This window comes from Scaptodrosophila lebanonensis, unplaced genomic scaffold, assembly GCF_003285725.1.
Source record: "Scaptodrosophila lebanonensis strain 11010-0011.00,11010-0021.00 unplaced genomic scaffold, SlebRS2 tig00000024-arrow-pilon, whole genome shotgun sequence".
Lineage (NCBI taxonomy): Eukaryota > Metazoa > Arthropoda > Insecta > Diptera > Drosophilidae > Scaptodrosophila > Scaptodrosophila lebanonensis.
Genome location: NW_022060538.1, coordinates 11,857,116 through 11,870,085, shown reverse-complemented (window position 1 = coordinate 11,870,085; position 12,970 = coordinate 11,857,116). Strand labels below are relative to the sequence as shown.

Below are 12,970 nucleotides of genomic sequence, written 5' to 3'. Positions count from 1 at the left end.
TACTAGTTATGAGAAGCCTCAGTCGAAGATTGGGTCTGTAACTATAGAGAGACATGCAAATGGTTTTCACACATTTTTGGCTTACTTGTAAAATTCAAATATATGGAGTGCAAATTATTTGTGTCTGATCATGGGCTACATACTATATTTCAAAATTGCCTGATTTTAAAACATGACTTACCTTAGTTTATATTCGTAGTTTTAAATAATTTGTTCAAAGTTTTAATATTTTTCTTCTCACGACTCCCAGCATACGTTGTAAGTTGATAGTTTATATTTAAGAAATGGAAATGTCTTGTGTAGTATTGGTTACTTATAATAATGGGCTTTAAAAACAATTTCAAAATAAAAACTCATACTTACAAATTCACACTGCAACCATCAATCAAATGTTTCGGCTTTATTTTTCTTTTTATCAAGTTCCACTGTACTATAGAGCGGTTGCTTTTGATTCATTCAAATTTATACTTTTAATTAAGCGTCTCTTCCTATTCTCAATTCCCGTGTTGCTGTTCCGTATCGGCGTTTCTACTTAAGAAGCGCAGTCTTTACTACGCCACTGAAAGTCGAACATGCGCTCTCCCCGCTCGAACAGTTCGCAGTTTCTTGTTGCGTGTCTCAGGCAAGAGTGAACACACACAGTTACCAATAGAGAAGAGCAAGCACAGCACTTTGGACGACAGCGACTTCAAATAGTCGCGTAAGAGTAGTAAAGTACATAAAAAAAAAACTGACGATGTATCCGTTGCCAATTGTTGTTGGTATGAGGTCAGTGGCGAACCGAAGGCCAGAGACCAAGCAACCGGAGACGCCAAAGCGTACATACAAAGTACATCGTAAGAATGATCGAACAGGCTGTTCAAAAACGGAGCCAACTGAGAGCACAAGACTCTTCGACGGAGAGAGCATTTCATTGATAAAAAAAAAAAGCACCACACGACCGAAACAAGACTGCTGTACGTAAGAGCATTTAAAGAGAGCATAAGGAATGGCGAATTGCTGGGTCCCTCCACATCGGCCACAATGGCTGTGAAACGGAAGCATGTGATTGTGTTGGAAAAATTAAGCATTTGTGAATGAAATTTCTGCTTGACTTACAAAATCATGAATGACTTCAAAGCAGTTTTGCACTGAGTTATTCTTTAACAAGCTTACTGACAATATTTGCAAAATGCCACAAAGTCGTCTTCACTGACTATTCGTCTTTTGGCTTTGGCCGCTCATTTCATAAAAATTAAATAAAACAAATAATTTTTAAAAATTGGTTTCATACTTAAGTATAGTGAATATTTCCTGTGTTACGGTATGACGTACTAAGATATTTACATTATTGAACTTCTAAATATATCCCAAATATACACCTGATTCTGTTTTTACACGGTCTTTTTTACAGGTTTTTGATTTAAAATGGTTTGAAAATTACAAATTGATTGACGACTTTATTCCATTTAGCACGTTTCAAAATAACATTCCAGACTTCTTCTGGAACCAATCTACCGTGTAAAAACAGAATTATGTACTTCAATTTAATTGAAACCCTCCAAAACTAAACTAAAGAAATTGACAGATTCATCTTTTGATGTTGTATGTTATGTTATGTTTACTGGGGATATCGAAAATATCAGCTGAATAATTATATTAATTTATATTAAACAAAAAAGACACGACGTATTCAATTAAAAATTGAATTGAATTGATGTGCGAGAACAAACTGGCAGCGGTCGCTGAGAAGGCTGCAGCATTAAAAAGCTCGTCTGCACTTAAAAGCTCTGCCTGCAAAGTAAGACCAAGAGCGCAGAGATCGTGAAGAGATGAAAAAAGAGAAAGAGAGAGAGAGACTACGCAAGTAAAGATATCATAATTGCAAGCAGAACCAAAACAAACATACCCCAAAAGGCATTTGATCTTGTTCATCGGTTTGTTTTCTTATTAATTATCAGTTTATTTGAAAACATTCATTTAAACGAAACCATCTCTATGAAAATATACACATATGTATGTACATATATGTTTTTTATGTGGGTTAAATGTATTTAAGAGTAGGGCCCGCATGACAGTAGCAACCATCTATTCTTCTTTGATGGATCATTAATGATTTCGAAAAAAAGAACGACAATGCATTTTATAAAATTACTTGTGAAGTTTCTGTAAATATAAATATTGTATAGAGTATGTCGTCTTCACTGACTATTCGTCTTTTGTTTTTGGCCGCACATTTCATTCGCTTCACAACTCTTTTATTATTGCCGCCATTTTTTCAGCACAATGCAGTCGAAGATATACAAAATTACAAACAAAATTAAAGGAGAAAATAAAAAATAAAACCAACATTTAAATTTAAAGTAATTTGACTTATTTTTCGAATATTTCAAACCTTTCTGCTTATACTACTTTATTTTATTGAAGCAATGTGAGGTGAAGAAGAGTTCAGATATCCCCTACTTTTGAATGAAACTCGTTAAGTTATCTTAAGTATAATAAACCTTATCAACACTAATATTTTTCTATATATATCCCAAAATTTAACGATAAAAATAATTTTAGTTTAATTAAAACCATCCACAACCAAACTAACGCTTGTACGCGAACCTCTTACGATGTAAAGGTTAGCAATTAAAAGCAGCATCATGCATAACTTATTATTTTAAACGTGCATTATTTAATCAAAATTAGATTTTTTTATATACTATTTTTTACATACTATATCAGAAAAGGAAATTTTTTTGTTTTAGTGGGAGTGACTGGAGTGGAGGGTATTTAAGAATCGACTATATCGTTATTTTCGTCTCTTATTCTTCTGATATAGACGCATATAACATGGCGGTACAAGTTTGTTTGGTTACAGGGTATTTCACTGTCGGACTGTCACTTGTACCAATCTTCCTTTTTTTTTAGCAAAAATTCGTTTCGTTTGACTCAAAACTATTTCACTGACTTGCAGTTATTGTTTTGCAAATTTGAGCTCTCTTGCCATTTTTATTATGCTAAGTATATGTTATTAAAACTTTCTGCATAGATATAGAAATTGATATTGATTTAAGTAATACATTATGTACATAGAAATTTGTCGATATGTATATACAAGTATATTTTTAAATATCAAATCATATATTAAGGGCTTTTTGTAAAAGTTCAGTATTTGAAATAATAGATTCTGGACCTATTGTTTAGATCTTTAATAAAACATATCGTACACTCCTCTAAAACATCTTTATTTTGTTGTATTTGAAGCTTGCTTGCCTATTTATTTGTTTAACTTTATTAAGCAGCAATATATATTGTATATTTTTAATTAAGTACATATGTTTATTGACAGCCCATACTTTTGATTTAATAAATAAATCCATTTCATGTTTAATGGCATCTAATCCTTGAATCTGTCCGCAAGATTTATTTGTTTTGCAAGGGTAACCACAGAGAAAGCCAATTTTGCCACCTAGAAATCGAGAAAGTTGTATAATTCTCCAAAACTAAGTATACTTATAATTATCATTAATTACGGTTATGTTAGAGTTCAAACAAATGGTGAAAATACCGCCTGCTTTAAAAATGATGGGCCTCTGAGCATTCTGAATAAAATATAGTAGAGTCTTTCGATAGCGCCGACTAGCGTTTATCCAATTCGAGTGGAACAAGTCGCTGCCGATCTGCTCGCTCTCATACATTATCGAATTACATAGGAAGCAGAACGGAAATGTCTCTGCCAACAGACCTATGACGTACACGATAGTGGGGGGACCAGTCCAAATGTCCCAAAAGATCATCAGATTAATCAGAGAGATGCCCAACGAGACGCCAATGAGCAGGAATTGCACAAAAATCGTACCAGAAATGATGGGCCGAAGATTATTGCAATACCTGAATCAGAAACTTTCTCTGAGAAAAGATTCAATATAAGAAAAACTTCGCACTTACATAATAATCAAGCGATGGTCGTCGATGCATTTCATCAGCTCCGCATAGTTTTGAGGTTCGCTTAGCTCAAGGTCTGAGCGCAGCTGAGTAATTCGCATTTTGAGAGTTATGATATGTCCACGGATAATTAACATATAGACGATGGGATAGGAGTCAGCCAGCTGTTGCATGAACACACAGCACGACATCATGAAGAGCTCAATAAAAGCAGAAGTCCAAAATTTTGCTGAGCTCTCGCGCCAATTGACGAGGGGATTATAAAATTTCCAGGCCATCTCACCTTGCAATACGGCACCCAGAAATGTCGAAATGATATACAAGACGTACAAAATCTGAAAGTACATATAGACCATATTGCAGTTGGCCACCGTTTGGTGAACTTTGGCACGTTGATCATCGGATATGCAACGCTTATCCAGGCGGTCCAAGAGAATATTTGCCTGCTCGAATCGCCAAATGCCCAGAAGTATAAAAGTGACCTTAAAGACACTACCACAAGAATTCAGACCCACTTGCACCGAATTAATGAACTGGGCCGGTGTAAAGCTGTTCAAGTCCATAAAGTAACTCCCAAAGAACGCCATGGGCACAAAGCACAGCCCGCAGATTAGCGTCGTCAGGGTCCACAGTCTGTAAATTCTGTGCCAGTGCTCATTTTTGGGATACATCCAGCCGGCTGCTCGCATTCCGCGATCCATGTAGATAAAGGCATCTCGAGACTGCACAATTTCCGATAAAGGTGCTGGCTTTACAAGCGGAAAAACCTTGTGGAGCATTCTGCGAGTGGAGTGCTCCGAGTTTGTTCAAATTTTGATATGAAACGTTGACTCAAATTCTTGGGCTTAAATATCCAAAACTTTGTTTGTTGTGGCTCTTAAACGCTGTCATTATTGAGTGGAAGGATATATGAAATTATGAACACGTGAACAAAAAGGATGACTTGCACGATGAAAAAATATAACATTTTTTGCAATTACACGGGACATGTCGCACGAGACATTTTGTCAATCATGATATATTTCTGTTTTCCCATTGTTTGCATTTTTTACAGAATTTCATATAAAAGAAGCTTAATAAAAATGATAATATAAATTGGTTTTCAAACTAAAAGCAGCTCCCATTAGAAAAATAACATATTTTATAAAAAATATTTATTTTATTTTATAATATAAATCATTGTTTCTTAATATGTATAGCACTATTTGTTGATTTATTAAATAAAATAAAAAATAGCAAAAATACCAAAAACATCACATTTTGCTCTCCACCGCCCACTATTTTCGCCTCAATATTTATTCATCCAAATTTTAATCATTTTTTAAAAGTATCTATGTATACTATATACTTGTACATACAAAAACTTATCATAATGTGAAAAACAAAATTTCAACTTTTAAAATTTCACACTCACGATATTAATTGTATCAATTCCACGATCTTATTTTTTAGCAAGTGTGCTTTTTTTCTTGCATTCGAAATCTCTATATGAACATATTTTTATACCCTGTACCCGTAGGGTAAAAAGGGTATATTAGGTTTGTGCAAAGTATGTAACATACAGAAGGAAGCATCTCCGACCCCATAAAGTATATATATTCTTGATCAGCATGACGAGAGAAATCAATCTAGACATGTCCGTCCGTCTGTCCGTCCGTCTGTCCGTCCGTCTGGATGAACGCGAGGATCTCAGAAACTATAAAAGCTAGAATAACCAAAGTTGGCATCCAGATTCACCTAGGTCCGAGAAAGGACGAGTTTATTTTATTTTTTGGAATTTTCCCCCCCCTTCCCCCGCTACAGAATTTCGTCAATAGCGTCAACATTTCAAATGCTACCTAAACTAAACTTTGCACACATAATTTATATATAATTGTCTACTGTTGTTCAAAATTTTTTTTTTCAATTCGGTCAATTCTAAGAAAAGTTATTAGCGAAACAAATTCTCGCCAGTACAACCTCCACAAACTGCAGCAACAAGTTCGTTCTTCTTATTCCTCTTTTTGCTGCTGCTATGGGCGCATATAACTCAGTGACGGAAGTTTACCTGGGTACAGGGTATTACACTGTCGGGCTTTCTCTACTGTAGCGTTCTCTCTTGTCGAATATTTATTTTGTTTTCCATTTTTCCCTATTTTCCATATTTTGAATGTATAGTGTTTTTGTCTAGTGCAAATAATGTCATGAAGGAGGCGTGGACCCTACAATCCCTACAAAGTATATGCAATGTTATATGTGTTTCTTTTCCCTTTTGCTCGAATATTTCAAATGATTTTTAAATTTTTCTTTATCTGATTGAATGAAATATTTGTAAATGATTTCAATAATGAAAGTGAATCGAACTACTACATAAGATAACATTAAAATATTTGTAGTTTTAATGTGTCGTATTATATATGTACATCATAAACGAATTAGAATCAGCGGCCAAACCCGACACAAAACCAGAAATGGAGTATACCGTAAGGCTCGTTGTGAAAACAGTTAACAATTTAGCCACGGAACCACACAAATTGCCTAAGATCAAGGTCTTAACGCGTCCAATTCGATCCCCGATACAACCGAAAACAATAGTTCCGAGTACCGAGCCATCGAAAAATAAAGATTGGCCAACTCGTGACTTATATGCTGAATCGCAGACCCATTTAAACTAGAATTGTAAGTAAAAAATATTAAAAACTATCGGCATATTACAAGTTCGATTTCACTTTCGATAAAATCATGTTAAAAACTTAAGAAACTCTGGTGAGATTTGAATTGCGTTTGGAAAGCTATATCACCACTGCGTTCATGCTTCTGTATCCATAATCGTATTTGTAAATTCCTCGATCTCTTCTTGAATGGAGCATATAATGCTCCATTCATGATAGCACCAGTGCTGAAGCACAAAGGCGATAACATACTGTGAGGGGTAATGCATCAGTACGACGAACGAAATATAGCCCCTAACAGCCAAAAGCAGATATTGATAGCGGCTGTTGTTGCCGCACTTGGCGAGTATCTCATCAAAATCCATGCTGAAAAGCTTTAAACGGGTATGACAAGTTTCAAGAATTGAATTAATGCAAAATTTATTTGTCACGGTTCTAAGAACAACCAACCGCTCTGCAGAACATCAAAGCACCGTCTAAGATATTTGTGAAAACGCGTGGCTATATTTGAGAAAATATATTAAACAAACGCTCAGCCTCTACTTATATCACATATATGTATTTATATTGATGGGTCCGGCCCACTATGCAGCGATTGCTTTAGACTCAATCAAATTAATACTCATTCATTCATTCATTAAATACTAATTAGCAGCGTCGTCCTACTCCGCTCTCATGAGTTTCTCTCCCGCTTCAGTGGTGTTCACTGTCTCCTCAGTATTCTTGTCTCGCCTCAGAAAGTCAAACATTCGCTCTCCGCGGCCGAACTGCTCGCCATCGGCCAATGTTATGGGGAGTTTCTTGTTGCGCGTCTCAGGCAGCAACAAACACACATAGCCACCCGTTAAGAAGAGCAAGCACAACACTATGGACGGCAGTGGCTTGAAATAGTCGCCCAATAGTAGTATATACGGGGATAAAAAACTGACGATGTATCCAGCCACGTGGACCGCTGCCAGTCCTCTCGAACGCACACATGTTGGAATGAGCTCGGTGGTGAACTGAAATCCTGCGCCCGTGCACACCGAAATGCCGAAGCGAACACACATCATGAGAGCGATGAGCAACAGAATGTTTGTAGCGCCGTATTGTGAGAGTACAAGACTCGTGATCAGAGAGAGCAGTGCACTGATAAACATGGAGAAGCATACTGTCGGCTTGCGGCCGAAGCGAGACTGCAGTTCGGCCTGCAACAGACCCGATGGCAGCACTGTGAGAGCATTCAGAGAGAACATGACGAACGGTGAAATGCCCAGACCCTCAACGTTGGGAGCAATGGTGGTGTAGCAGGAGCATATTATTACGCTAGGATGGAAAGCCGTTGTCAATAAAATGTATTGAAATAGCAATTGCATGACTTACAAAAGCAACAACAACTTGAAAGCAGTTTTGCGCATGCGCGGCGTCTTGAGCATATCGATGAGCTGCGTCTCTTTTTGCTGCGTCTTTGGTGATTCAGTTTCGTGAGCTATCTCACAATATTTGCGAAACGCCTCAAAATCCTCTTCGCCGACTATTCGTCTATTGATTTTGGCCACTCGTTTCAGTCGCTTCACAGCTCCATCGACATCATTGCGCGTGACTAGCCATTGTGCACTTTCTTGGACCAAAAAGAAGAAGCTGGTAATCACCAATAAAGGCAGTGAAGAACACAACAGAAAGCTCCGCCAGTAACCAACCCAAACCGCCAGCCAAGCGGAGGCGATCATTCCAGCGCAGTAGGAACTGGTGTACACAGTACTCAGGGCTCGATTGCGTAGCGAGGGCGAAACAAATTCAACCACTGAAAGAAAAATTGCACTATTTAAAGAGTTTCATTTTTTTCATGGCTCGAATTTTGCCTTTTTCTGTACACCTGTAATTCTGTTCTTACACTGTCTTTTTAAACACGGTTTTAATTTAACAAATTACAACACGTTACTTATGAAAATAAAAAAGAAATTAAAAATGTTATATATGGTTGGACGACATTATTCCATTTACCACGATTTTTAATAACATATGATCAATGTCTCTTTTTTTACTCGACTTTTTTAGGAACCAATCTACCGTGTAAAAACAGAATTAGGTGTATTTTTTTCGCCGAATGCTAAAAACTTTTCCACTTCTGAATAATAATCCATTGTTCAACTTTCAACTGTTTCTATAGAAATTTTTGTTCTTATGTATTCTTCTTTTCATTTTCTTTTAGAAGCTATAAATGGTAATAGTTTCAGAATTTTAATGAGATGTATGAAAAGTGAATATCACAACAGTTTTTAAAACTACTTTGGCCAGCACATTGAAAGCATTTCGAAGTCAACTTAAAATTTCCAAAAGTAAGTGAAAATTTTTGAGATTGAACGAACAGCTTCAAAACAACTATAGCCATTTATCTTTGAAATTTATATAAAAGGATTATAATGGCAAACATACATTTCTTTGGATTATAGTGATTATCTTTCAATTTTAAAAAAATTAAAAGTTTTTCAATATTTTACAGCTACAAAATATTATTTTCTTGACATTGTGAAGCACTACTCACCCAATATGTACATGATATAGGTGTTGGATTCGGCGGCCATACCCGACACAAACCGACTAATGGAGAATCCCGTGAGACTATTTGCGAAAATGGTTGAAAATTCTCCCACGAAACCGCACAAATTGGCGAAGACCATGGCCTTAACGCGTCCAACTCTATCTCCGAGCCCACCAAAGATAAGAGTGCCGAACACAGAGCCCACAAAGAATAAAGATTGGCCGACTCGTGCCTTATATGCCGAGTCGCAGACCCAATTAAGCTATAAAAAAAGATGCTTGATAAATAATGCTAATAACTAAAGTTTCACTTTCGTTTAAGCAAATTCATTTCCATGCAGAGATTTCAGTTCATTTCAACCGAATAATGGCTTTAATGCGCAAAACTTGATATTACCTCTGTGTTCATGCTTCTATATCCATAATCGTATTTGTAAATCCAACGCTCACAGACTTCGCTGCTGACCGTGACATTGTTGCCCTCGATTTCTTCCAGGCGGGTGCATGAGGGGCTTTTAAATTGAGCATAAATGGCCTCGATTTCGGTAAAGCTGCGGTTCTCCAGTTGCTCATGATAGCACCAGTGCTGAGGCACAAAGCTAATTATATTCTGTGAGAAGAATTGCATCGAATTGACGAACAAAAGATAGCAATACGCTGCCAAAAGCAGATATTGATAGCGACTGTGGTTGCCGCATTTGGCGAGCAGCTCATCGAAATCCATGTTGAGCAAGTTTGGCAACAAGTTTGATAACTTTTTGGATCTTTAATCAACAATCAAGGTGGGGGCGTCGCGCTTTTCAAAAACGTTCGACTACTCTCCGAAGCCGCCAAACACCTACTGAGGCGTTTCGTGAACTAGCTACGATTAGTAAAGCTTTGAGAGAAACTAAACACGCGTGGCTCTATTTAAGAAAACATATTAACGCAGTTCTCATTTACGATTCCAAAACTGATAAAAGAGTTCGTTATTTATTGGGCAAACGCCATACTTATACTTAGTAGTCGTCTTTCCCAAGTCAATGTTTACTAATCAAGTAATGCTTACTTGATAGTTAAGTGCATCGTTCTGTTTTCACGCGATTATGATGGACTGATTGTATTTTAAATAAATGTACAATAGAAAACCAAACAGGAATTCTAGTGTCGCGCGGGCACAACTCTTAAATACTCTATCCCTTCCAGACCCCACGCCAAGCCATTGAATATTTGTTTATGATTTTTGAAATATATGGCATTTATATTTTATAAAAATATTTTCCCAATGTCTAGGTTTTGCAATTTTAATATCCTTCATGATTTTTTTTTTGCAACAAATGACTGAAATTCATTTTTAACACTAAAAATTTTTTTACAAAATTTTAAATGCGTTAATTTCACTGTTTATTTAATTCTAGATTGAATTGTCTTTTTTATTCTGCAGCTTGTTTTGTCAAAACTAAAAAGTTTCTCGAGAAATTCAAGTAACGGTAAAGGGAACCGCGAAATAATGTGAGAAACAAACGTAAACAATAATATGAACAATCGATACGTTTAGGTCTTATAAACATTTTTCAAATATAAGTAGAAGTATTTTGTACATAAGAAGGTAAAATCGATCAAAAAAATTTATGTACAATTAAAATTTCACTTTTTATACCCTGTACCCGTAGGGTAAAAATGGTATATTAGGTTTGTGCAAAGTATGTAACATACAGAAGGAAGCATCTCCGACCCCATAAAGTATATATATTCTTGATCAGCATGACGAGAGAAATCGATCTAGACATGTCCGTCCGTCTGTCCGTCCGTGTGGATGAACGCGAGGATCTCAGAAACTATAAAAGCTAGAATAACCAAAGTTGGCATCCAGATTCTCCTAGGTCCGAGTAAGGACGAGTTTATTTTATTTTTTGGAATTTTCCCCCCCTTCCCCCCGCTACAGAATTTCGTCAATACCGTCCACATTTCAAATGCTACCTAAACCAAACTTTGCACACATAATTTATATATAATTGTCTACTGTTGTATAAAATTTTATTCATTTCGGTAAATTCTAAGAAAAGTTATTAGCCAAACAAATTCTCGCCAGTACAACCTCCCCAAACTGCAGCAACAAGTTCGCTCTTCTTCTTCCTCTTTTTGCTGCTGCTATGGGCGCATATAACTCAGTGACGGAAGTTTACATGGGTACAGGGTATTACACTGTCGGGCTTGCTCGACTGTAGCGTTCTCTCTTGTTTCCTTTCAATTTTTTAAATTTCTATAATTATTCTAAAGGGTTATAATAATAAAAAATTAAAAAAAAATGTTTTTTTCATTTAATTAATTTAAATTAATTAAATAAATTACAATCCTAAACACAATACCCAAGAAGGTATAATCGATCAACATTTTTTTTGTAAAATTACAATTTCCTCTCTTTTTTGCTTTCCACTTTTTAAATTTCTACTTATAATTATTCTAAAAGGCTATAATAATAAAATATTACAAATTTTTTTTTAATTTAATAAATTACAATTCCAAACACACAATACAAAAAAATGTTTGTAAAATTAAAATTTAATCACTTTTTTCCTTTCCACTTTTTAAATTTCTATAATTATTCTACACAGTCGGATTCGTTATTAGATATTTTTGTCATTTTTTTTATTTCTTTAGTTTTACCTATCTTAAGTTCTCTATGGTATTGAACATCGACTGCACTGTTTGTCGATGGAAATAAATAAAAAAAAATAATAACAAAAAAATTTCAAAGTAGGGGCACTCGACATTAGCTTGATTTGAGTTTAGTGAAGTGGCTCATATTCTAAAGTTTTATACATATTATAAATTTATTTATAATATTTATTTATATGTATATAAAAACGATTAGTACATAAAACACTCTTAGTAGCAAATATTCAGTTAATTGTGGAATCGTAACAAAAGTATGGGCTCATGTATTTTTTTTAATGCCTCACTCTATATAATCTAAAATATTTAAAAAATTTTTGTCATATAGTTGCCTAAGAAATGCTCGATTCAAAAATTTATATTTGTTCTAAACACATTTCAATTTATTTCGATGTCTTAATCAGGTTTTGGGCTTGCACGTTTCTTATAGTGCCTCAGCATAATCTGAAGTGTTATCAAAATCATATTTTCGTTAAATCTGCTTTAACTTAATTGACACTAAGATAGTTCATTTTATTAAAGAATTCTACCTTATTTACTTAAAAAAACGAATCTGCGATAGTTTTTTTTTTTCTAAATAGCTGGATAACTAATATTATAATGTTGAGCAGACATTTGTTGAGGTGAATAAAAATGCACAACTTGCGAGACCAGAAAATTCAATTTCGGAGCTACAAACAAACTTTGAATCGTCTGTAAATTTTGTAGATTGGAATGCTAGTTATGTATTTAAAATGTGATTTGGTATTCATTTCATTCGATGTATGCGATCTGGCTTTAGTCTTTTCGGATAGTCTTTGTAAACCAGTTCCAAGAGAAGAGCAACTTTTAAGCGACCTCCCAATTCCGAAACAGTTAAAGCGGAATTCAAAAACACAGTTGATTAGTTGGTGACAAAAGAGAAATGATTTAAGCAGACTGAGCTTTTCAGATAAAACTGCGTATGCATGTCTTAGCTCCCAAATTCAATTTTAATTCATATGCAGCGGGAGATGACAACTTGTTGTTTAAAGTTTTCCAGCTTCAAAATTTTTACTAACGGTATATCTATAAGATTATTTTGGAAGGGTGATGACACACAATAAAGAAAACGCTGCAAAATTATAATTTTTTTTTTTGGTTTTTTATTTTATTTATTTTTTAAATGTTTTTTGCCTTCAATTACAATTGCCATTTAAATAATTACTTGCCTACATTTGTTGCCTTTAAATATTTTAGCTCTAAATTAGAAA

The 12,970-nt window shown here is 35.1% G+C and overlaps 3 protein-coding genes across 3 annotated transcripts; all 3 read right to left on the bottom strand.

Annotated features, from left to right (window-relative positions):
• Positions 1-3,911: 3,911 nt before the first annotated feature.
• On the bottom strand, positions 3,912-4,691 carry LOC115620280 (odorant receptor 42b-like). The gene has a single exon (XM_030513454.1). The coding sequence runs from the start codon at positions 4,689-4,691 to the stop codon at positions 3,912-3,914; it is 780 nt and encodes a 259-aa protein (XP_030369314.1).
• Positions 4,692-6,289: 1,598 nt separating this feature from the next.
• Positions 6,290-6,928, bottom strand: LOC115620279 (solute carrier family 22 member 6-like). Its single transcript, XM_030513453.1, is given in 3 exon segments — positions 6,290-6,562; positions 6,693-6,772; positions 6,775-6,928. Coding segments are annotated over 3 exon segments (507 nt in total).
• Positions 6,929-7,109: 181 nt separating this feature from the next.
• LOC115621600 (organic cation transporter protein-like) lies at positions 7,110-9,807 on the bottom strand. Its single transcript, XM_030515292.1, has 4 exons — positions 9,481-9,807; positions 9,088-9,346; positions 7,926-8,346; positions 7,110-7,868 (listed from the first exon to the last, which is right to left on the bottom strand). The coding sequence occupies exons 1-4, from the start codon at positions 9,805-9,807 to the stop codon at positions 7,226-7,228; spliced, it is 1,650 nt and encodes a 549-aa protein (XP_030371152.1). The 3' UTR covers positions 7,110-7,225.
• Positions 9,808-12,970: the final 3,163 nt, after the last annotated feature.